The following is a 23,117-nucleotide window of genomic DNA, read 5'->3' as shown; positions in this document are numbered from 1 at the left end:
AATTATTGGGTGTTCGTTCGCACCTGACCTCCATAGAATGGAAATGTGTCACAAAGTTTAACAAGGTTTTTTTTAATATAGATCAACAGAATATTGTGATAAGTGTTTCAGTGTGAACAGGTATGGTATAATAAATTATGGGGTTTATCTATTTTATTTTTACTTTCATCATATTTTGCTTTGATTTTGATACTGCCAAATTCGAAACTATCTCTTTACAACCCTTCCTTTTCATAACCTATCATACTTTCATAAATCAGAGTCCATTTTCTGTAGGCTGTTTTTGAACCCAGTCAACGACAGGTACTTTTGGTAGTATATATATATATATATATATATATATATAAATAATCAATTCTTAATGCTGAAATATTTTAAGTTATAAATTTATATTTTTTTTACTAGAATATCTTTTTTCCAGTTTTATAAATTAGTCCTTTACTTTTCCATGTTTAAGCTTAACCATATTACTTTTAATCCTCGTATTTTTCTATTGTAATAATGTATGCTTAACAACTACCCGGTGTTCTGCATAAACATAAGTTGTTTCATTACCATGGATTTTTATTCAAAGTGAAAAAAAAACAAAAAAACAAATCTGGAGAACATACACGTGAAAAGAGTGTAAATCAAAGCTATGCCAGAAAAATAAAGTAGTTGTCTTTAGAAACAAGTAGAGATTAGCTTTAAAAAAAAAAAAAAAAAAAAAAAAAACCCAAAAAACAATAAAAAACTATAACTCAAGTTCATAAAGATGGAGACTATGTTTTTGTAAAAGTTTTCACTTCGGCGTTTCATGTGTACAATGTAACTTGTTAGAACTTACTTTTTATTATTTCAGTACTTATGCAGAGAAGGTACCATGCCAAAATAATAACATTATTTAGAAACATATTCTTAACATAAGGAGGGGAGAAGAGTATTTTATAACCATTTTGTACGTTCACCTAACAATTTAACAAAACATAACATAAAACGTCAATTTAACTTAAAAATACTATTTAAAAATAGCACAGTACCTTCTTTGCATAAGCAATTATTTCTTTAAAAAACATCATGGTTTTAGTAAATAAAAAGTTTAGAAGCAATGTTGAAACTCATTTCACGAAATAATTTACAAAATTGAAATAGGAATTTCATTTATTTATTGAAAAAAGAAAACAGTTTATATCTCAGTTCTTCCATTTTGCTTGCGATTTCATTCCATGTTTTAACCCTCTGCCCCTCATTTATCTGATATATAACTGCTCAATATTCCATAATTTGCAGTAATATATAATGTACACATATAAGTGTTTCATTCCATCAAAGAAATTCGTCAAGCCAGTTAACTTGTAGTTTAGTAGAAAGAAACAAACACGCACTTGCTTAAGTATGAATTTTGACACTATTACATATATACTAGTGGTGGGACGATTCCGATATGTTTCCAATTCCGATACAATTACCGATTCTATATAAATCTCTAAATATTTAGTTACAGACTTGTTATTTTTCCCCAATTACCGTAAAAACACATGTTAAAAGTGTTGATAGTTTCCTACATGTAAAAACACATTTGGCAGGGATCATCTATCGATTTTAGTTTTACTAGTTGTTTAAATATTTACGATTTCATCATTATTACCAGCAATTACAAATTTTGCTTTAACAGAATCAAAAGAATCGTTTTGGCATCAGAAAATAAGCTCAAATTTTTCCAATTCCGATATTTCCAAATGTTCCAATTTTTCCGATTCCGATTAAGCATCCCAACACTAATATATACACACAAATGCTTATATATTTACAGAATATTATGGTTTATTCTTAAAATGAAAACGGTATTTTATTTAAAAAAAACAAAAAAAAACAACTTAAACATACTTTATTAGTTGTTTCAACACTAAAGTTGTGGTTTTAAGATTGAGGGAAATAATTTTTTTAAATGGAATGCATTTTTATTATATTTATAAAAATAATTCATAAAATTCGGGGAAAACTCGACTTTTATAAAAAAGAAAAAATTAGAAAGATAGCCATAAATCATGTTAATAGTAACTAAAAATCTCAATATTAAAAAAAAAAAAAAAAAAAAATCCTATCAACAATCTGTTCAACAGATCTTACTTGCTAGCACATCAGACATGACGTGATTTTTTAGTGCAATGGCCTGGATTTATATTGGTCATGCTTTGGCTCACAATACTTGATTTAAGAATGAAAACATAAGACACGATAAGTAAAACATGTTTTTAAAGAATGGCACTTGTTCAGAATCTTACCTATGACAATTTTTTTTTAATATGTATGAAAAGAAAATATATTCCAAAAATCATGTAAATTTACGTAAGTAGTTTTATTTTCATAAAGAAAATCATTTTGAAACAAATTTGCTTTCTTCAATGCCTTCCCTTCTTTTGTCAAGACCGGCTTTCTAAAACCTCGATTTGGAATTATCTCCCTAGTTCCTTAAGCTTGTTTTCAAGATGGTGTCGAGAGATTGTCCCTATTTACTTTGCCTCCCCACGAGGGCAGAGTTAGACACCAGGGTCGCTTTTAATGTGGGGAAAAGGAACAAAAATTAAAAATTGTCTCAGTCGTGAAAGATTTCTCCTTCACTAACCGAGAATAAAAAATTGAAGTGTAGTATCAGAACAGATACTACACTTTGATCTAGGCTCTATTGTTGCACTAGGTGTGTCAGAAATTTCGTGAAAATAGTGAATAATTCCACCCCATCTTTCCAAGCTTATAACTCCTCGAAAAATGTAACTCAAGCCCTAATTTTTTTTTTTTTTTTTTTCAATTAAAGGAGCAAGGACCAAGGTTTCATTAAACAAAAAAAAAAAACGTGTTTTTTTTTGTTGTTTTAAAAGGTTTTAAACTTCGGACTTTACAGGTAAATTTCTAAAAAACAGTTCTTTTTTTTTTGTTTTAAATTTGAATATATTTATTGACCTTTTCTCTTCAATTTGTGATATATAAGACTTTGGTACATAAATTAATTATTTACTTTTTAATAGACATTTCAAAATGGGAGGCGTGAATTATTCGACCCCCTGTCTTTCCAAGCTTATAACTCCTCGAAAAATGTAATTCAAGCCCTAATTTTTATTTTTCAATTAAAGGAGCAAGGACCAAGGTTCCATCAAAAAAAAAAAAACAAAAACAAATAACGTGGTTAAAAAAAAGGTTTTAAACTTCAAACTTTACAGGTAAAATTCTAAGACACTACTTGTTTTGTTTTAAATTTGAATATATTATTTATTGACCTTTTCTCTTCAATTTGTGAGTAAATTAATTATTTACTTTTCGGTGAGTAAATTAATTATTTACTTTTTAATAGAAACTTGAAAATGGGGGGGGCGTGAATTAAAAAAAAAACGTTTGTCTAAAATATTATATTCGGTTTATGGAAAAATAGAATCAATAAAAAATTTTGATAGATTTTTAAAGTTTAAAAATTGAAAAATATTGAGTTCGGAAAATTCATTACTGTTTAAAAAAAAATATATTTCTATTACTTTTAAAACAATTTTAATAGTTTATTTTGGAAGTATAATCCATAAAGAAAATAAATAACCCACTTTTAACAGAGAAATTACGAGATTTTTATATTTTATTCGCAGTTTCGTGTTAGGGGTGTCAAAAATTCCTACAAAAATTCTGATACACCTATTGTTGCACTTGATCAATTTACGTGATTTTTTTGTGTACGATATTTTCTCAGTGAAAGGTACGTACACCATGCATGTTTTTATTTGTTTTTTCACAAGAAAGGAATTCTGGATAAGCACATAAACATGTTAAAACAAGATAAAATGTGTTAAACAAATTTGCCTTTTTTTTTTTTTTTTTTTTTTTTTTTACACATCACTTCGTTATTTAATGAAAGCTTAAAAGGAAAAATAATTGAGAAAGATACATTAGCATTTTTAATTGAACTTCTTTTTTTTTTTTCGTTTTTAATTAATTTTTTTAGCCGTTTGTTGGACAAGGAAAATGCTATGAAACATGATTTTAGTACAAATAAGTTGTTTGGAAAATAAATTCCGAAACATATTTCATCGTAAATAATTAACGTCAACGACCTTAAACTAATTATCAAAATTAATATTCCCGTTAAAAAAAAAAAAAAATTAAAAATTTAAGGCAGCACAGAATATTCGTAATATTTTTAAATATAGAAAAGAGGCTTGCCATTTTTTTTTTTCCCGATTTCGGGCCGGAATCAAAGTGTATTATCTGTTCTGCAGATGCTCACTGCTCTGCTGCAGTGCAGCACTGCTGCAGTGCTGCACTGCACAGCACTGCAGTGCAGCACTTAAGATAATTTGTACCAGTCAATGGAGAGAAAACCCTCTGTACTGGGACAATTATTATTTTTGGTCACAACCAGAGTGCCCCCTTTTACCCTAATTTTAGGTGAGCTGGTTCCCCCCCACCCCACCCACATTAAAAACGGCCTAATTTGCTTTCGTGGGGAAGCACATAAATACCATATTCATCATATTTTACGACTTTTAGTTAAGATATGTAAATATTCAAAGGGACATAATTTTGCAATGTTTATTTTAAGAGTAGCTTCCCTTTGTAACGAAGGCATGTTAAATATTTTTCTCCCAACATCTCCTGAATTAAAGAATTATTCTGGACAATTCAGAAGCTTAACTCATTATTCTAAGAGAAGTAATTATTTTACTAAACATTGTAAGAAAAATTATCTTTTCCACTGTGTTATTTAATCTAGCAAAGTTTTATAAGATTAATAAAAAAAAAAAAAAAAAAAAAAAAAAAAAAGGGGGAAAATCCGACGATATTGTAATTTGTTCAAAAAATCTGCTGGTAATAATAATATTACACTGGTATCTATTAGTGGGTAAATAAATAATGAATAATTTCACACGCTGTTAGTTTTATGGTAAATGAAGGTTACCAATTATGGGGAGATGGTCATTTGTTTTTTGGGTTGGTGTTCATGCCAGTTTGTGGGGTTTTACTTTAAGAAGTTTAGTAATGATAGATGTATTTGGGGGATGAGCCGGATTCAGTGAAAAGTTTTCTGAGTTTATAATCAAATGTGAGAAAAAGAGAGAAATTGTTAAATGATAAACAAAACAAAATGAGTTAAGGCATATATTCACAAAAGAGAATTTATATATATTTAAAACTAGCCTGGGTGCCCGGTGTGGCCCGGGTGTTTGGAGGTGTGTGTTGAGCAAAAAAAAAAAAAAAAAAAAAAAAAGTGGTAGTAGGCAGGCAGGCTCGAACTCGTACAGCAAAGGAGGAAAAGAACGTGAGAAAAAAAAAAAAAAAAAAAAAAAAAAAGTGACGTTGCTGTTGCGCCCATCGCCAAACTGGAAGTGACGAATGTTTAAATTAAGGCTAGTCAATCGAAATGAGGGGATGACTTCTGAAACATCGGCGAAATAAAAGCGACCCTTCCCTGTAGAACAGTGCCCAGTTGAGGGTGAAGGAATTATGTTTTTAGCTAATTTTTCGATATTTGTTGTCCAAAGGGTCGAGCTTCAAAACTATACTGATCTTGTGATATCCGTCACTTCTGTCGAAAGTTGTAGGCAGATACATGATAATTGCAACGTCTTGTCAGACGAGTGCCACTCCCTCAGACATTTAAAATCCATGAGTCCAAATGCCTGAGGGAGTATCTATACAAATATGATGTTACAGAGTCTTAGATTTGTATGACAGCTAAGTCTCTCTCTCGGTTCAAAATGTTGAGATCCAGCAACAAGCAAGAGCAAGATAGCCAGCAACAAATTAAACTGCAGACCAGCTTAATGCGGGTAATGGTCTTCTGCTTTATGGTTTTTTAAATCAGAGATTTGCTTCTCCTAGAAAGATTGCCTTCACCACGGCTTACGGGAGCCCTCTCCACCCCAATACACATATACACAAATATACATACATAGGCAGATACATACATAAATACATACATATATACATTTAAACAGACAGGTGAGATCTCTATTATAGATGAAGGTTAGGAAAAAATAGAATGTTCATGAATATTTTCAGAGTTCTTGTAAACACAAGAGGGGTTCATTAACTGAGACATTAAAAAAGTCTGGATCAATTAATTAAGAGCCGTGAGTTTCAGGGGTCAGAAAAATAGTATTTAAAACTTTTCTGCTCATTTATATAAATTATAATTTTATCTCGTTTATATAAATTATAATTTTATCTCGTTTATATAAATTATAATTTTATCTCGTTCATATAAATTATAATTTTATCTCGTTCATATAAATTATAATTTTATCTCGTTCATATAAATTATAATTTTATCTCGTTCATATAAATTATAATTTTATCTCGTTCATATAAATTATAATTTTATCTCGTTCATATAAATTATAATTTTATCTCGTTCATATAAATTATAATTTTATCTCGTTCATATAAATTATAATTTTATCTCGTTCATATAAATTATAATTTTATCTCGTTCATATAAATTATAATTTTATCTCGTTCATATAAATTATAATTTTATCTCGTTCATATAAATTATAATTTTATCTCGTTCATATAAATTATAATTTTATCTCGTTCATATAAATTATAATTTTATCTCGTTCATATAAATTATAATTTTATCTCGTTCATATAAATTATAATTTTATCTCGTTCATATAAATTATAATTTTATCTCGTTCATATAAATTATAATTTTATCTCGTTCATATAAATTATAATTTTATTTCGTTCATATAAATTATAATTTTATTTCGTTCATATAAATTATAATTTTATTTCGTTCATATAAATTATAATTTTATTTCGTTCATATAAATTATAATTTTATTTCGTTCATATAAATTATAATTTTATTTCGTTCATATAAATTATAATTTTATTTCATTCATATAAATTATAATTTTATTTCATTCATATAAATTATAATTTTATTTCATTCATATAAATTATAATTTTATTTCATTCATATAAATTATAATTTTATTTCATTCATATAAATTATAATTTTATTTCATTCATATAAATTATAATTTTATTTCATTCATATAAATTATAATTTTATTTCATTCATATAAATTATAATTTTATTTCATTCATATAAATTATAATTTTATTTCATTCATATAAATTATAATTCATTGAAAGTTGTTCATAAGAGTTAATCTTCACTTGCTTTTGTACGAGAATTAGAGTTCAGTGAAAAAGATTGTAATATTTCAATGAATAAAGTTTATACAAATTTGCAGACGATAATGCGATGAGATATGTGTGTCTGTATGTTAATGTTTGTGTGCATGAGTGGAGAGAAATGTTGCAGAGATTAGCACCTATAGCAGGGGCATCAGCGACGCCGATCTGCAGATCTGAGTCGACTGTATTCCACTGGTTTATTGAAAGAAAATCTGGCTTTTACATAGCTTCCAGTAAGACTATTTCAAATAAATTCAGGAAGTTTTGATGGGTCCAAAATATAATTATTTGTTTTTATTTAGGATAGTGTATGCGCAGATGATGTGTGTACAAACGAGTTTATGCATTTTGATTTTGGACGTCGATGAGTAAACATAGAGACTCCAGTTTTTCCGAAAGGGAGTTGTTTTCATTTTAAAAACACAGTATATAAATTGAATTAATCATGCTAATAATCTGTTGGTATTATAGATTAACATTAGTGATGGGACAGTCCCAATATTTCCCCCTCCCGATTCCAATACAATTACTGATTCTTTATAAATCTCTAAATATTTATTAGTATTGTGTATTTTTGCTATGTAAAATAAATTGGGGTGGAGAGGGGAATCTATGTTTCACTATGCATCGTTTTATGACCTTACTAATTAAGTAGAATGTGTAGTATAAAAATTTAGTTAACCGCCTTCAAAAGTTAGAATGGCTCGGATATAAAGAATCTTTTTACATTAAATTGTACTTTTCCACCACTTTACATTCTAAAGTAATTATTTTCAGTTTTTTTCTTTCTTTTGAATGTTTTCAGGTTGTTCACATGTAATCGCTTAAAAAAAGTAGAATCTCATTTTTTAGGGGACATGGCTAATTTAGCTGAGGGAGGTGTTGATCCACAAATTTACCCATTTATTTACATATAAAGAGTAAAAAAAATAAAAAAATAAAAATAAAAATATCAATGTTTACCAATGTTTCTTTCTCATAAAATTATCAGACAACTTCATGTGCATATGTATGTGTTTCTAGTGCCAAGGGTACAAAATAGCAAATACAGCTCATTAGAATGCAACAAGTAAATACTTCTGCATTACCCATGTAAGAACTCAATCCAACAGATACTCCCGCATATCAGGTAAGTAATAGCACAGTGTCATCAGGAGAGAATGTTGAAAAATTAATTTCCATGTAATTGTGGAAAGAATAAAATATTTTCTTGTTTTTATTAGATGTAAATATTAATATTAATTTCACTTTTTCATTTGTATTTTTTTTTTTTTTTTTTTATGGATTTTACTTAATGTATGATAGTTTCTGGTCCGAAAATGTACTAATTTCGTCTTGCATGCCGATTTAAAATATAGCATAAATAAACGATCCGACAATTCTATTCCCCCCCCCCGCACCTCATATCCCTAAAAAAACGGTATAGTAAAGTTTATAGCTGACCGAACAATGGCACGTTACATTTTTTTTAAAATTCTTCTTGAACACAGAGTTGAATCAAGCTAAGACGATCTGTAATAGTTATATATTGAAGATGGAAGCTTCTAGAAGATAAGCTGTTTAATTGCGATATTTCCTTTCTTTTTTTTTATTAGACGCTAATGCTAATATTAATTATATGGATTTCACTTTTTAATTTGTATTTTTTTTATTTGATTGTGTTTTAATTAATGTATGATAGTTCCTGGTCTAAGAATATCCTAACAATAAGTTGCTCTTGTTTCTGCTTTCATAATCATTATGAAACTTTATAAACTTCCACAAACTGTTAAAAACTTTTTTATGCAAATATGATTCAATTCATCTTTGTAGTTACTTTTAATGAACTAATCTGCAAAATTTATTTTATATTTTGCAAACCTCTTTCCTGAATAAGGTCTTCCCAATTTATCTATACTCCTTGTCGGATAATTAAAAATTCTGTATACTTTCTTTACAGGTTTTTAATGATTTTTTTTTGTTGTTGTAAATTTGAATTAATTTTCAATAAGATTTTTCTATTATAGACTAGCGGGAGGTACCCGGCGTTGCCCGGGTGTTTGGAGGTGTGTGTGCTAAAAAAACCGTTGGCCAGGTGTTTGGAGGTATAAAAAAAAAAGAATAAAATAAATAAATAAATAAAAAGTTTTAGTAGGAAGGTAGGATTGAACCCCGATGCCTTGACGCGAAGGTGGAAATGAAAGGGAACAAAAGCCAGGCACCTAACCATCTCGGCCATGAGAGGGAGAGGAATTGATAATCATGTTAAGGTTTATAAAGTGAAATATACAGGTGCAAGGAAGTTAAGTGGCGTGATGCTTTACCTAGTTTTGCGCTGCAAACCAGTTACTGTTTCCCCTCACCCCATCATTCGCTTTTCGAATATGCAGCGATGGAAAAATAGCTGGTAAAAGTCGGGCAAATTAAATACACACGCAACCCCCGTTTTTAAGTCGTAGATATTACGATTTAGACGCGATATAAAAAGTTTTAAGGAGTGAGCTGACCAAGAAGGCCGACAAAAAAAAGCCTTTTGCAGACATACACAAAAAGTGCACATGCATACACACACACACATTTTTGCTTTTATATTTATAGATAAATGGAAATCCATTGTCCATCTTGTGCCATTTTACCTTAAAAGACTCTTAGTAAGAAGAGAACCTATCGATATTCTCTCCCCTAAGCAACAAAAACAAAGGCTTATTAAACTTATATTAAGTACAACACTTAGTCGTGCATTTCTTTCTTCAATGGAAAGTAGCAAACGCATTGTGGATGCGTTCTCGGCAGCCGTGTAACTCTTGCTTCTTCTGTTTTGTCTCACACTTCTCATTTACAATGAGCAATGTTTCTGTCAAAGGGGGAAGAAAATAACTGTACACTGGGCTGACTGATTTTATTCAAAAATTTTTTTTTAATTTTCTGGATATTTCCTGCATGCTAGTGTAATCACAGCGGAATGTTATTTATTTTTGAAAGAAAATATATAATTATACATTGGTATTTTATGAATAAACAAAATCACAAATTGGAAGAAACTGTCTACTTTGAAGATGTTAACTCCAAAATTCTAGCCCTGAAAAACATTAGGGATATTATTTTACTCTGCATAATGACCCCATCTCCTTTAAAATTACTGTCCGATTTTACAGAGTCCTTTCTTACAAGTTTGAATCGGAAAACAATTCGGGCATAAGGAGAGTCAACAAAAAAAAAAAAAAAATATGCATCAAATAAAGATTACCAAAGGCAAGATAAGCTACTCACTTCCCTGGATAATTGTTTTGTGCATTTTAACATATTTTAAAGCATCTTTTTACTTCAAAACAAAAGTGTAAAGTCTGTTGAGTTACATAAAAAAAAAAGAAAAAAATGGCGGTCTTCATAGCCATGTTGATCCTCAATAATCGCTCAAAAATAAAAAATTAAACCAAATACTGGTAGAAACACACTTGATAAATGTTACCAATCATGCAAAACCGTGATGTTCTACCAGAATTTTGTTTGATTTTTGATTTTGTAGCAATAATCGAGTCTCGACATCACTGTAACGCAACCACCATTTTTTTTTGTTTTAACTCACACTTGACACTATTGTTTTTAAGTAAATAAATGTTTTAAAATATGTTTAAGCACAACAAAAACTTATTCAGGGAGGCAGAAGAGTAACTTATCTTGCCTTTGGTAACATTTGTTTGTTGTATGTTTATTTTTTCAAACTTTATTTTTGTTTTGTTATTTCTTGTTAAAAATGTCCAACTTCAAAGAAATATAAATAAGAAATGAGTTTCATAAATAAATTTATTACAAAACAAAATGTCATATTTCAAATATGTAAATTGTTCAAGTATTTTTTTGTTGTCATTAACTAAGAAAATCAAATTTTATGAAGAAACGATAACAGTGTGTTTTGATCCGCCATATTTAATAATATAGGGAGCAACTCAATTTGAACTACCGAAATCAAAATCAGCCTGGTAATGGCTACGATTTACTACTAAAAATCATTAAAAAAAATAAATGATAAACCTGTATGAGAGTGGCCACTCCTTAAAAATCTGTGCTTTTCACTTTCTTCTAACTTTTTTCTGACGATTATCATAGATTACAGACTTAAGTATCATAATAGCAGAAAAAATTTAAAAAATAATTTAATGATTTTTAAGAAGGGGTTCACTTTCTCATTATAATGCTCTACTTTATTGCTACCTGACTTACTGTTCACTTTTTTACTGATGTGTCACATGATTAGTCACATGACCAGTTAGATTTCCTTAAATTCCCTTACACCATTGGTAAATGTGGCCTGGTAGACCAAAGCATAACAAAACTGACTTTAAAAATTTTTATAGAAGTTTTCGAGTGTGCTAAAAACGAATATCACAGTTAAAATTGGGTCCGGCAACTAGCTTTCACGATACTGAAAAGATACTTTTCTGCAAGTTTCATGCAGTAATATGACGCAGCGGTCATAGTTGTCCATATTTGTAAAATTTTCCTTGGTTTCCACCATAACATTTTCCTTTAAAATGGTGACTAATCCAGGTTTTTGGGTATGCTGAAAACAGATATCACATTTAAATTTTTTGCAAATAAGTGGTTTTCCGGATATTAAGCAATGTAATTCTTTATGTTATAAGTGGAAAAATATGTGCGTTTCAGCATACAACAATGGCCACCACCTATAACAAAGAATTACATTGCTTAATATCTGAAAAACTACTTATTTGCGAAAAATTTAAATATGATATGTATGTTATAAGTGGTGGCCATTGTATACACATTTTTTTTTTTTTATAAAAAAACAAACTAGGTTAACTCTTCATTATCTTGAAAATTCATTACATTTCTGTTTTGAACAAATATGGCCGCCGCATTATGAAACATGCAGAAAAGTATCTTTTCAGTGTTGTGAAAACTATTTGCCGGCTCCAATTTTAAATGTGATATTCGTTTTCAGCACACCCGAAAATCCCTTGAAAACAAGTTTTTTTAAAGTAGGTTTTGTTTTGGTCTACCAGGCCACAATAACCATCGTAGTGTAAGACAATTTAAGGAAATGTCACCGATCACATGACAAATCATGTGACACGTCGGTAAATAAATAGACAATCAGTCAGGTAGTAACGAAGTAGAGCATTATAACGAGAAAGTGAATCTCCTTAAAAGTCATTAAATTTTTTTTTCTGCTGATATGATATTTAAGTCCTATGATAATCGTCAGAAAAGGTTTTGAAAAAGGTGAAAAATACGCATTTTTAGAGGGTGGGCACACTCGTAAAGGTCTGTCAAATAAATAAATAAAATAAAAAATGATTGGGTTTGTATTATTGTACACAGATTCGAAAAAGTTGTCAAAAAAACAAATATATAACAAATAAATGTTATCAAATGAAAGAGAAGTTACTTTTCTACCTAACTGGATAATTTTCTAGTGTTTTTATTTAATGTAACATGTTTATTCAACTTGAAAAACAAACAGTTTACTGATGTATTGGAAAATTAAATATGGCGCCTGACTCTCTTTGACACAGTAAGTTTGGAAAAAGGAGATATAAATAACTAGACAAAATACTGTTAGAAACCCGCTCGATATATGTTACCGTGACATAGGCTGACACATATTCGGTGGGTATTTTGTATATTTTCTTATTTTTAACTCCTTTTCCCAAACTTACTGAGTCAAAGAGAGAGTCGGGCGCCATTTTTCATGTTCCAATACATCGGTAAACACTATGTTTTGTGAGCTAAATAAACATGTTACATCAAATAAAAACACAAAAAACATATCCAGTTAGGTAGAAAAGTAACTTATCTTGCATTTGATAACATTTATTTGCTATATATTTGTTTGACAACTTTTTCGAATCTATGTGTACAGTAATACAAACCCAAATGATTTTCTACATATATATATATAATATATATATATATATAAAAAAAACAAAAAAAACGGTGCTTCTACACTTTATCACCAAAACTGGAGACACCATTTTATTTTGAGCACCTGTCAATTAGAATCCGAGGGAGAAATAGGTACGGGCAAAATGAATGCCGATGCTGGCCCCTCCCTTTACTTAAAAAAAAATTTTTTTTAAATTAATAAAAGAATAAAAATCACCAACAATCAAGAAATTAACCAATTTTAATTAAATTTTCAGTATTTATCAAATAATGATCGCGGAATATAATGAACTAATTATTTTTATTTAAATCTTAGTGGAAATGTATTATTTTGTTTAAACAAAAAATACCTTCACTAAAGTTATGATTTTCAGTAGTAAATAAAAAACGCAAGAATTTATTTTTACTTTTTTTATATAAATAAAGCATCATAATTTGTAACAATAAAAATAAAATAATTTTTACAGGAACATTACGAAAAAAGCCCCTAAAGTCCATATTAATGAATTCGATATAACCCGAAGAAAAATGAATTTCTCAACTACCAATATGACCATTGAATTAAGCATTGTTTAATATTTTCACCAAAAAAAAAAAAAAATATATATATATATATATATATATATATATATATTTATTTCCACTTTTTTTTTTTTTAAAATTAGATTTCGCATAATTTTTATATGTAAGATTTTAATAATTTCCTTGCTTGCAAGAATGTGAAACTTTCGGCGTAACATTTTTTATATAATATTGAACAATAATTTAAAAAAAAAAAAATTTAATTTAAAAACAGGAACATAGAAAAATAATTAAATTAAAAAATGGAAAAATTTATACAAACGTTCAGAATAGGAATGTATGAATGCACGTCTGGGGAAAAAAACAAAAACAAAAAAGAACTATCACACCCCTTCCTCCCTTTTAATTACATGACGCCATTTTCACAGTCTTTCGACTGCCTGAAATTTTGGGCCTTCGTATATTCAGTGTTTACAAAATTTTAATTTGTTGAATTTTGCAAACGGCAGAATCACTTGGTTTTAGGCTAATTAATTTAGGTTTTGTATAAACAAGGTGCTTTTTTTTTTTTTTTTTAATTTAATTCAATATCTTAGGACTTTACTTTACTAATTATCTTTGAAATAGACCCAGGAAACTAATATTTATCTTTTAAAGGATTTTTACAAGGAATTTATTTAACTTCAAAATTTAGCTGAATTGGGTAGCTCGTCGTGAAAACATTTTCATAACTTTTTTTTTCACGTGTACAAATTTTTTTTCCTTTTGGAAATTAAGTTTAGTCCTTAATCTTTCAAATATAATCCAAAAGTAGTCAGAAACCTACAAACAAATTATGATAAATCGGCTTTCAAAACTAGGTCCCCCTATTTCTGTCCGCCCATTTTTGCCCGTACCTACAAACAGAAAATGAAATGATATATTCATAATTTTTTAAATTGGGCAAGCGCCATTTGAAAACCCGAAACATTTATTGTACCAATTGCTTTATTAAAATTATAATTTCTTACGCAAACTTTTCAATAAATGTTTTTACAATTATATTTTGACTAGCATGTGTGCCCGGCGTTGCCCTGGTGTTTGAAGGTGTGTGTTGAGCAAAAAGAAAAAGCAGGCTGGCTCGAACCCGTATCGTGAAGGAGGAAAAGAATGGGGAAAAAACATGACGTCTTTGCTGTTATGAGCATCGGCAAACCGGAAGTGATGTAGGTTTAAATTAAGGCTAGACAATCGAAAAGAGGATGACTTTCGAAAATATTGGTGAAAAAAAAAAACAAAAAAAAACGACCCCTCCCTGTTGAAAAGTGCCCAGTTAAGAGTGAAGAAATTAATGTTTTTAGCCAATTTTTCGGTATTTGTCGTCTTAAGGGTCTAGCTTTAAAACGATACTGGTCTTGTGAAAATCCGTCGAAATTTTTAGGCAGACATGCAAACATACATTATATATTGGTAGCTCAAATTTTCAACTCAAACTGATTAAAAAGCTTGCCCTATCTCTGAATACCTTTTATGTAAAATTTCAAATGTTTAGACCAGAAATTGTCTGAGTAATTTGGTAAACACCGCAGAGATCAATTTTTTTTTTTTTTTTTTAACTTGGACCCCTATTATGACCCCTTAAAATTTATTGTTTTGGGCTCAAATCAAGTTAGATCTATTTCCAAGGAACCTATATCTAAAATTACAAGTGTTTATACCCAAAATTGTCGGAGGAGTTTAGTAGAGTTCTCAAAGGTCAAATCGTTGAACTTTGACCTATTAAGAGCCAAATTTTTGGCCGAAAACCGATCACAAAGATTTTCCCAAATCTCAGTACTCTGTATATCAAATTTCGAGTCTGTAGGCTGAAAATTGACACAGTTGTTGCGTGCGGAAATGTACACACACACACGTTCACTTTTATAGATATATACAGATAAATTTTTACAATAAAATTTTGGTTCGCTCGCCCAGTTTAGACAATTATGAATATGCCATTTTCAGTTTTTAATAATAAAAAAAAAAAAATGTTTCATGAAAAACTTTCCCGTTCTCATTAATTAAATCGAAACATTTCCAATTAAACAATTATGATATATGTTCTCTCTCACTTTATTTACATTTTTCATAGTTCTTTCCGGAAGTTTATTATTATTATTATTATTATTATTTTATTTTTTCATTTCATGCTTCGGCCATAGTTTAAAATACTGATTTTTCCCTTGCATTTTAACGGCAGGTGCGTGAAATAAAATGGCGTCTCCAGTTTGGGCGATAAAGTGTAGAAGTACAAAAAAAAAAAACAAAAAAAAAACTACTTAATCAATTTACGTGATTTATAGAATATGACACTCTTGTTCCATGACGGGTGCGTAAGAACCAATAAAAACGCATTGAAGGTGGGTGGGGTCATTACACTGACTAAAATAATAGCACGTGGTCGAATGTTTTTCAGGACAGAAATTCAGTACCCATAAAATACACCTGCACAAACAACCACATTTGAGAGGAAACATCTCTAAGTTAATAAACTCCGTTGTCATTATTTTGTTTCAAAACAAATGAAGCATTTTTAAGGCGGATTTAAAAATGAGAATTGTGTCGGTGTAGAAATCCTTATTAACACAGAAGTGCAAATAAAATCGTTTAATGAAAAATTATATTAAAATAAATAAATAAATGATTTGTGATGTGCAAAGACTTGTTTCGAAACTCACTGTATGGCGGAACATTGTTGCGCGCGTGTACAACGGTGTCTGTTTTTTTGTTTACGGTGAAGAATATCTTTGTCCCTGACTAAATATCACCCGGAGCCGAATGTTTACGTATAGCGGCAAGATTAGACACAGGATTGGTCTTTTGGCTATGAACAAAGTGTATTATCTGTTCTGATACTACATTTTTCCAGTACTTATGCAGAATAAGGACCGTGCTACATTTTTTAGATAGGAGTTTCAAATTCATTTTTACGGTTATCGTTTGTTTTTTGGTGTTTCTCCGTTATTAGAGCGAAATTCGAACATCGAAGTAAAAACGAATTATATCTACTTAACTGTCATGTCACAGTAATGAACATATCCAAAAATTACGTAAAACCATGAGGTAGAAAAATTAATTATTAATGTAAATAGAATTAAAAAAAAAAAAAAAAAAAAGATAAAGGAATCGTTTTTGGCATCGGAAAATAAGCACCAATTTTTTCAACTCCGATATTCAAAAAAGTTCCAATTTTTCGAATTCCGAGTAATCATCCCAACACTAGTAGATATCGTTGGTTCCACTTGAAATTCAATTTTTCAAATTCCGCTACAATAACAAAGCATCAAATCGAATTCGCAACATAGTGGAGGATAATTTCTTCTGTTCACTACAATCCCCATCCTTTCATAGATGAAATGTTGCTAGTTTTTCTCTACTCTATTTCCATAGTTTCTTCCTTGTAAGACATTTACAGCAAGAACACGTCTTACCACCGCAACTGCAAAAAGCGTTTTTCTTCCTGATGTGCCTACCATGAATTTCCATGAACAAAGTTTTTTCCACATGCTTCTTATTTGTGGAACACATTACTATGGAACTGCTTCCCTGCAGACTACAACATGGTCGTCTTCAAATCCAATGCCAACAATTACTTGTTATATAATTGTCCTTATAAGTAATCAAATTTTGTTCATTACATTCATTATTTTCAATCCTCTCATAAAATTTGTCATCGTTCAACTAACAATCCATGTATCTTATTTACCTTTATCCTCGAGTGGTTTTTAGCTTGTATAAGTAATAACACATCTTATTTAAACAACGATTTTTTTTTAGACATGATAAAGATAGAGATCTAAAAAAAAAAAAATAATAATTTTAGAAATGGAAAATATTGCTTTAATAATAAGTGGTGCTGAGACGATTTATTGGAATCAGGAATTGGAAAAAAAAAAAAAAAAAAAAAAAATGATTTTTTAATGTATTTTTCATTTGACTTTGTTTAAAGCAAAATCTTCCACTGTCGGTAGTAATAAAATAATATTTATAGATTTTAAACTAATAAAGCCAAAATATATAGACCATCCCTTACAAATGTATTTTTACGTTTGAGAAAATATCTGCACATTTTGACACGAGTTTTTAGGACAACTGGAAGAAAATAATCACTTTATAGTTAAATATTTAGAGGTTTATAAAGAATTAGAATCAGAAATTTAGTACAGAATCAGTAATTGGATCTGAATGAGGGAAAAATATTATTAGTGATGTGACGATTCCAATAAGTCATATTATAAAGCAGATACCATGATCAAAAATCGAAACCATAAGACCTTTAGTCTGAAGTTCTACCAATTTAGATGTTCTTATCAATATAGCTTAAAACATTACGTTAAATAAAATAATTATAACTTTGGTATGACATCATAGATTTATGATAGGTTTCAAAACACAAATTCAAAACATAATCGATAAAAAAAAATATAAATAAATAAATGAATGGGTAAACATTATCAATAGAATTAGAAATTATTTTGATAGTCTAAACCAATTTTTGGCCCTAACTATATATTTCATGTAGTTCTTTTACAATTATATAATCCTCTCAGCCTGGCATAAATTTGAAAGTGGAGATTACATATATTTGCGAGTAAAAAAAAAAAAAAAAAAAAAAAATTTCAACCTCGGCCTTGTTGCAATATTTTTAGCGTGCACAAAGTGAAACGATAAAATTGTCGCTACTGAAAAAATAACATGATTCCATTTCGATTTGATAAAAAGTGGTTTTCTTTTTTGTTGTGGATCATCTAATAGTTGGCCAGTTGTGTACCAATTCCAAGAGCGAGAGGAGCTTTCTATCAGGTCTCAACGAACAAGATCAAAGATGCGCCGACGTACGACTAATGCTCTCTACTGATCCAAGTTACGACAAAGGGACCATTGCCAGCAACCTCAAAATGCAGATCAAGATAGTTCAACGCTTGAGGGCACAACTCAATAAAGTTTCCGGCGCAGTCATGGTCTTTGTTGTGGTTCCGAGTGAGGGCCACGTCATGCCAACTCACATCTTTGAAGTCAGCTTGAATAACACCAAAGTGTACCTGGATGTGCTGAAAAGTGTGGTGATCCCCTGGAGCAATCAGGTAGCCGCTGGCAGACTTTGGGTGTGGTAGCAGGACTCAGCACTGGCCCACAAGTTCAAAGAGTCCCAGCTTTGGCTTCAGGAGTGCTACGACGTTGTACCTTTCTCTCACTGGACCTCCCCCCACCCCGACCTGAACCTGCTGGACTACTTCATTTGGTTATACACCAAGAACATCACCAACATGACCTTCCACAACACCAAAGCCAGCCTGATTGTCACCATCTGCCGAGTATTTGCTGAGCTCCTGCTGGCGACTGTGGAAAAGGCATGCTCCCAGTTCTGAACCCATATTGAGGCAGTAATTGAGATGTCTAGATGTCAGCTCTACTACATAATTAAGTTAGCTGAATTGATTTTTTTTTCTATAAAAGTTTTAAAATAAAGCTGTAGTGTTATTTTCTTTAGGGCAACAAATTTATCATTCCACCCTATAGAGAGGGTATGACCACAAACACTTGAGCAATTACATTTATAACCATGGGTAATAAGAACGAACCAATCAGATGCCAGAATCACTTTAATACTAGCAGTTCAGCCTGGCTTTGCTCGGGCCCTATGTACTATTCATAACTTGCCCTATGTGTGAATATTCTTTATTTAAGATTTCAAATGTTTAAACTAAAAATTGTTGGAGTAATTTCGTAGAGACCACAGACGTAATATTTTTTTTAACTTTGACCCCAATTTTGACCCCTTAACATTTATCATTTTGGTCTCAAATCAAAATAAAAAGTTTTACCCATGTCCAAGTTACCTACATCTAAAATTTCAAGTGTTTAGACACAAAATTGGTGGAGGAATTTGGTAGAATCTGCAAAGGTCAACTCTTTCAACTTTGACCTTTTGCAGCCAAATTTTTGCCCCAAAACTGATTAAAATGCTTGCCACATGTCTGAATACCTATTATGTATAAATTTCAAATGTTTAGACCAAAAATTGGCTGAGTAGTTTGCGAGACACCGCAAAGGTAAAATCTTTTGAACTTTGACCCCTTGGTAACTCAAATTTTTTACCCAAACTGATTAAAAAGCTTGCCCTATCTCTGAATACTCTATGTAAAATTTCAAATGTTTAGACCAGAAATTAACCAAGTAATTTGGTTGAGAACGCAGAGGTCACATTTTTTTAAATTTTGATTCTTTAACATTTATTTTTTATGTGCTCAAATCAAAAAGTTTGATCCAAGTCCAAGTGACCTATATTTAAAATTTCAACTGTTTAGACCCAAAATTCGTGAAGGTGTTTGGTAGAGTTCTCAAAGCTCAAATCATTGAACTCTGACTCTTTAATAGCCAAATTTCTAGCCGGAAATCGATTAAAAAGATTTTCCTAAATCTCAATACCCCTAATGTCAAATGTCGAGTCTGTCGACTGAAAATTGACAGATTTGGTAGGAAAATGTATACAGGCATTTTAACTTATATAGATATATAGATACAGAATCATTTTGAATTCTTCAGTGATAACTTTCCCTGTTGATATAAGAAGACCAGTCTGCTTTGCTAATCCTGACTGGATTAATTCTTAAAAGTTTCTCTTACTGGATTTATGCTGCCATTTTTTTTTTTTTGGCTTTTTTGACAACTACAATTTTTAATTATGAGAATGGCTCCAGACTCACAAGGCCACAAGAGGGAAACGATGCAATTTGTAATCCCCTCCGATTCATTCAGATGGAATAAAAAAAAAATAGGTGGCATTAGTTTTGGAACACCTCTCATAATAAATCTATAACGAACACAGTCGTAACCAAAACTTGAAATCTTCAATCCGACATATTTTAATGTTTCTTTTAAGTAAAGCCTAAAACATTAACTTAAAAAAACTAATTGCTTTTTTTTTTTTTTTTTTTTTTTTTTTTTTTAAACTCACATTCACCCCTAAAAAGGCATATCGCCACTTGGATGTAAGGGGCTACTATTTGGGAAAATGTCTAGAAAAGATTAACAAGATATTGATTGACATTACATTTAAACTTTTACATATCAGTACAGTCAGGGAAGCAGGAAGGGAATTCCAAAGTCTAGCTGCTTGAGGGTAAAAACTATTAAAGTAGAAAGCTTTCTGACATTTAGGGATTTCAACAGTGAAGGGGTGTGATTTTGTTGCTAAGCGGGTTTGTCAGGGAAATGTATCAAAGTTATCACTGAGGAAGTCAAAGAGCTTTAGTATAATGTTATAAATTGATGCGTTTCGAGAAAATAATTCAACCACAAGATTAAGTAAGTAGGTAAACATGATCAACAGCATTGGAAATTACTTTGATAGTTTCCCACAATTTATTTGGCTTTAGTGAACCTTGTATTTGCAAGTTATCAGAAACAAAAATTGTCAACCTCGACCCCAAGAAAGAAACAAAACGAATACTCACCATTGGATAAAAACGGTTACATATTTTATGCATTCTCACCTTTGTAATTACTGTCAGTGCCTGCGAGCAGAGTTGGTCAAGCTCCGGCACCGTCTCCTGGAAATATTCAACAACACTTTGCAAAGCAAGAATGCTCTCCCGAACATTGATCTTTGCATTTTTCTTGATCTTCTCAACACCATGCAGCACCCATTCGTCTCCAAGATAGTCGGTAGCGATTGGGAAATGGTGATGACCGCCAGTCCGACTATCCAACGCTTGCGCTCCAGCATTCCCAATAATATACTTTTCGTGCTTATCTGGTGTTCTATGACGCATACTCTGCGCCACTTGTGTTGGGGTGATTTTCCCTGTGCCTACTGTCTTGCACTCTTCTCGTTCCTCTGTGATTGGCTTTACCCTCATGCTGTCCATTACCATTCCAGTCTCCGCAGACGCTGGAGGTGGTAATGGTGGAGGGGGCGCATAAGGTGTCATTGGTGTTTGTGGTGTACCTGGTGTTTGAGGTGTTACTGGCGTCTGAGGAGTACTTGGAGTACCTGGTGTTCCGGGAGTACTCGGTTCACTTTTGTTTTCGCAGAGAAGAGATTCCCGGCGGGGAGGGGGTGGGGGCGGGGCATGTTTTCTTCGTTGTACCTTGGACATCCCTAAAGAAAAAAAAATTTTTTAAATTAATTGTATCTCAGAAATATTTTGCAGGACAATAGTTGAGAATAGATATCGACACAAATCTATAAACCTATGAAACAGAGGCACAAGGGGAAAACAAATGAACATATATCCAAGGAAATGGCAGAAACACTAGAGGAAGACCTTCAATCTGTAATGGAATGGGGACAAAAATCGATGGTTACATTCAATGCTGCCAAGACTAAGCTTGTTTCCTTCAATAATTACAAGAAACCTCCAATAGCAATAGCCAAAAACATTACCTGAAAGTACTCCTTTTAAACTCCTTGGCCTAACGTTAACAGGGAACATGAGTTGGAACAGATACATTGAGAGCATTGCCAAGGCTGCTGCAAAGAAGGTGGACTCTCTCTACTGTGCTAAAAGTTAATTATGCCTGAAAGTATCCTGTACCTCTATAAGGCCACCATTCATCCATGTATGGAGTATTGTTGTCACATATTGGCTGGTGCATCTGCTACTAGTCTCTCGCTCCTGGACAGGGTTCAAAAGAGAGTCACCAACCTTATAGATCCTGAACTGTCATCTAAGCTTCAGCCTCTGTCCCATTGATGAAATGTTGCATCCCTCTGCCTGTTCTACAAGTATTTTATTGGTGAATGCTCTGACGAACTACAAGCCTCAATGTAAATAACCCCGACAAACCTGATAAGCAGCTAAATCCCACCCCTACACAGTAGAGATCCCTAGGTGTAAGAAAGCCTTCTACTCCAATAGTTTCTTTCCGAGAACTGATAGACTTTGGAACTCCCTTTCGGGATTCTGCATTCCCAACTGTACTGACATGCAGAAGTTTGAGTGAACAGACATCTTTCTGCACATCTCCATTTATAATATCCCTGCAAATTATGTCCCCGACATTCAAAGTGGCACTGTGCCTTGATTGGGGTGAAAATGGAATAAAAAATAAATTAAAAATAAATAAATAAAGAAGAGTTTACGCGTAGCATCAGCAGCAGCTAGTAAATGTTATCTTTTATCGACTTTTGTTTGAGGCAAAAGCTCAAATCAGCAGTTTCTTGTAACTAAGAAAATTACTCACACCCAAACCTGAGAAAGCCACCATTCACCAAAAATGGACTATTGTTAATACACCTGGTCTATTGTATCTACCACTAGTCTCTCCCTCTTAGACATGGCCCCAAAAAAGAGTCTCAAATTTAATAGGTCCTGCACTATCAGCCAAGCTGCAACCTCTGTACCATCACTGCAACATTGCATGTCTGTTCCCATTTTACAATTATTTTAATGAGATCTACTCCGATGAACTCATAGTACTTGTGCTCCCTCGATGTACATACTCTCGATTAACCAGACGAGCAGTAAAATCTCACCCCGTCACTATCAAGGCCCTTAGATGCCAAAAAGCCA

At 31.3% G+C, this 23,117-nt stretch overlaps 1 protein-coding gene across 2 annotated transcripts in view; it reads right to left on the bottom strand.

The window, feature by feature from the left end:
* LOC145277906 (NCK-interacting protein with SH3 domain-like) overlaps window positions 1-23,117 on the bottom strand; it is a 421,186-nt gene that overhangs the window by 28,910 nt on the left and 369,159 nt on the right. For both annotated transcript variants that reach the window (XM_080129957.1, XM_080129959.1), the window contains exon 4: window positions 21,096-21,703. In XM_080129957.1, coding sequence (XP_079986083.1) covers window positions 21,096-21,703 — 608 coding nt within the window. The remainder of the gene's footprint in view (window positions 1-21,095; window positions 21,704-23,117) is intronic.

This window comes from Euprymna scolopes, chromosome 6 (assembly GCF_053919585.1).
Source record: "Euprymna scolopes isolate OS-2025 chromosome 6, ASM5391958v1, whole genome shotgun sequence".
NCBI classification, from domain to species: domain Eukaryota; kingdom Metazoa; phylum Mollusca; class Cephalopoda; order Sepiida; family Sepiolidae; genus Euprymna; species Euprymna scolopes.
The sequence above is the reverse complement of the archived record's forward strand: the minus strand, read 5'-3'. Positions and strand labels throughout refer to the sequence as shown.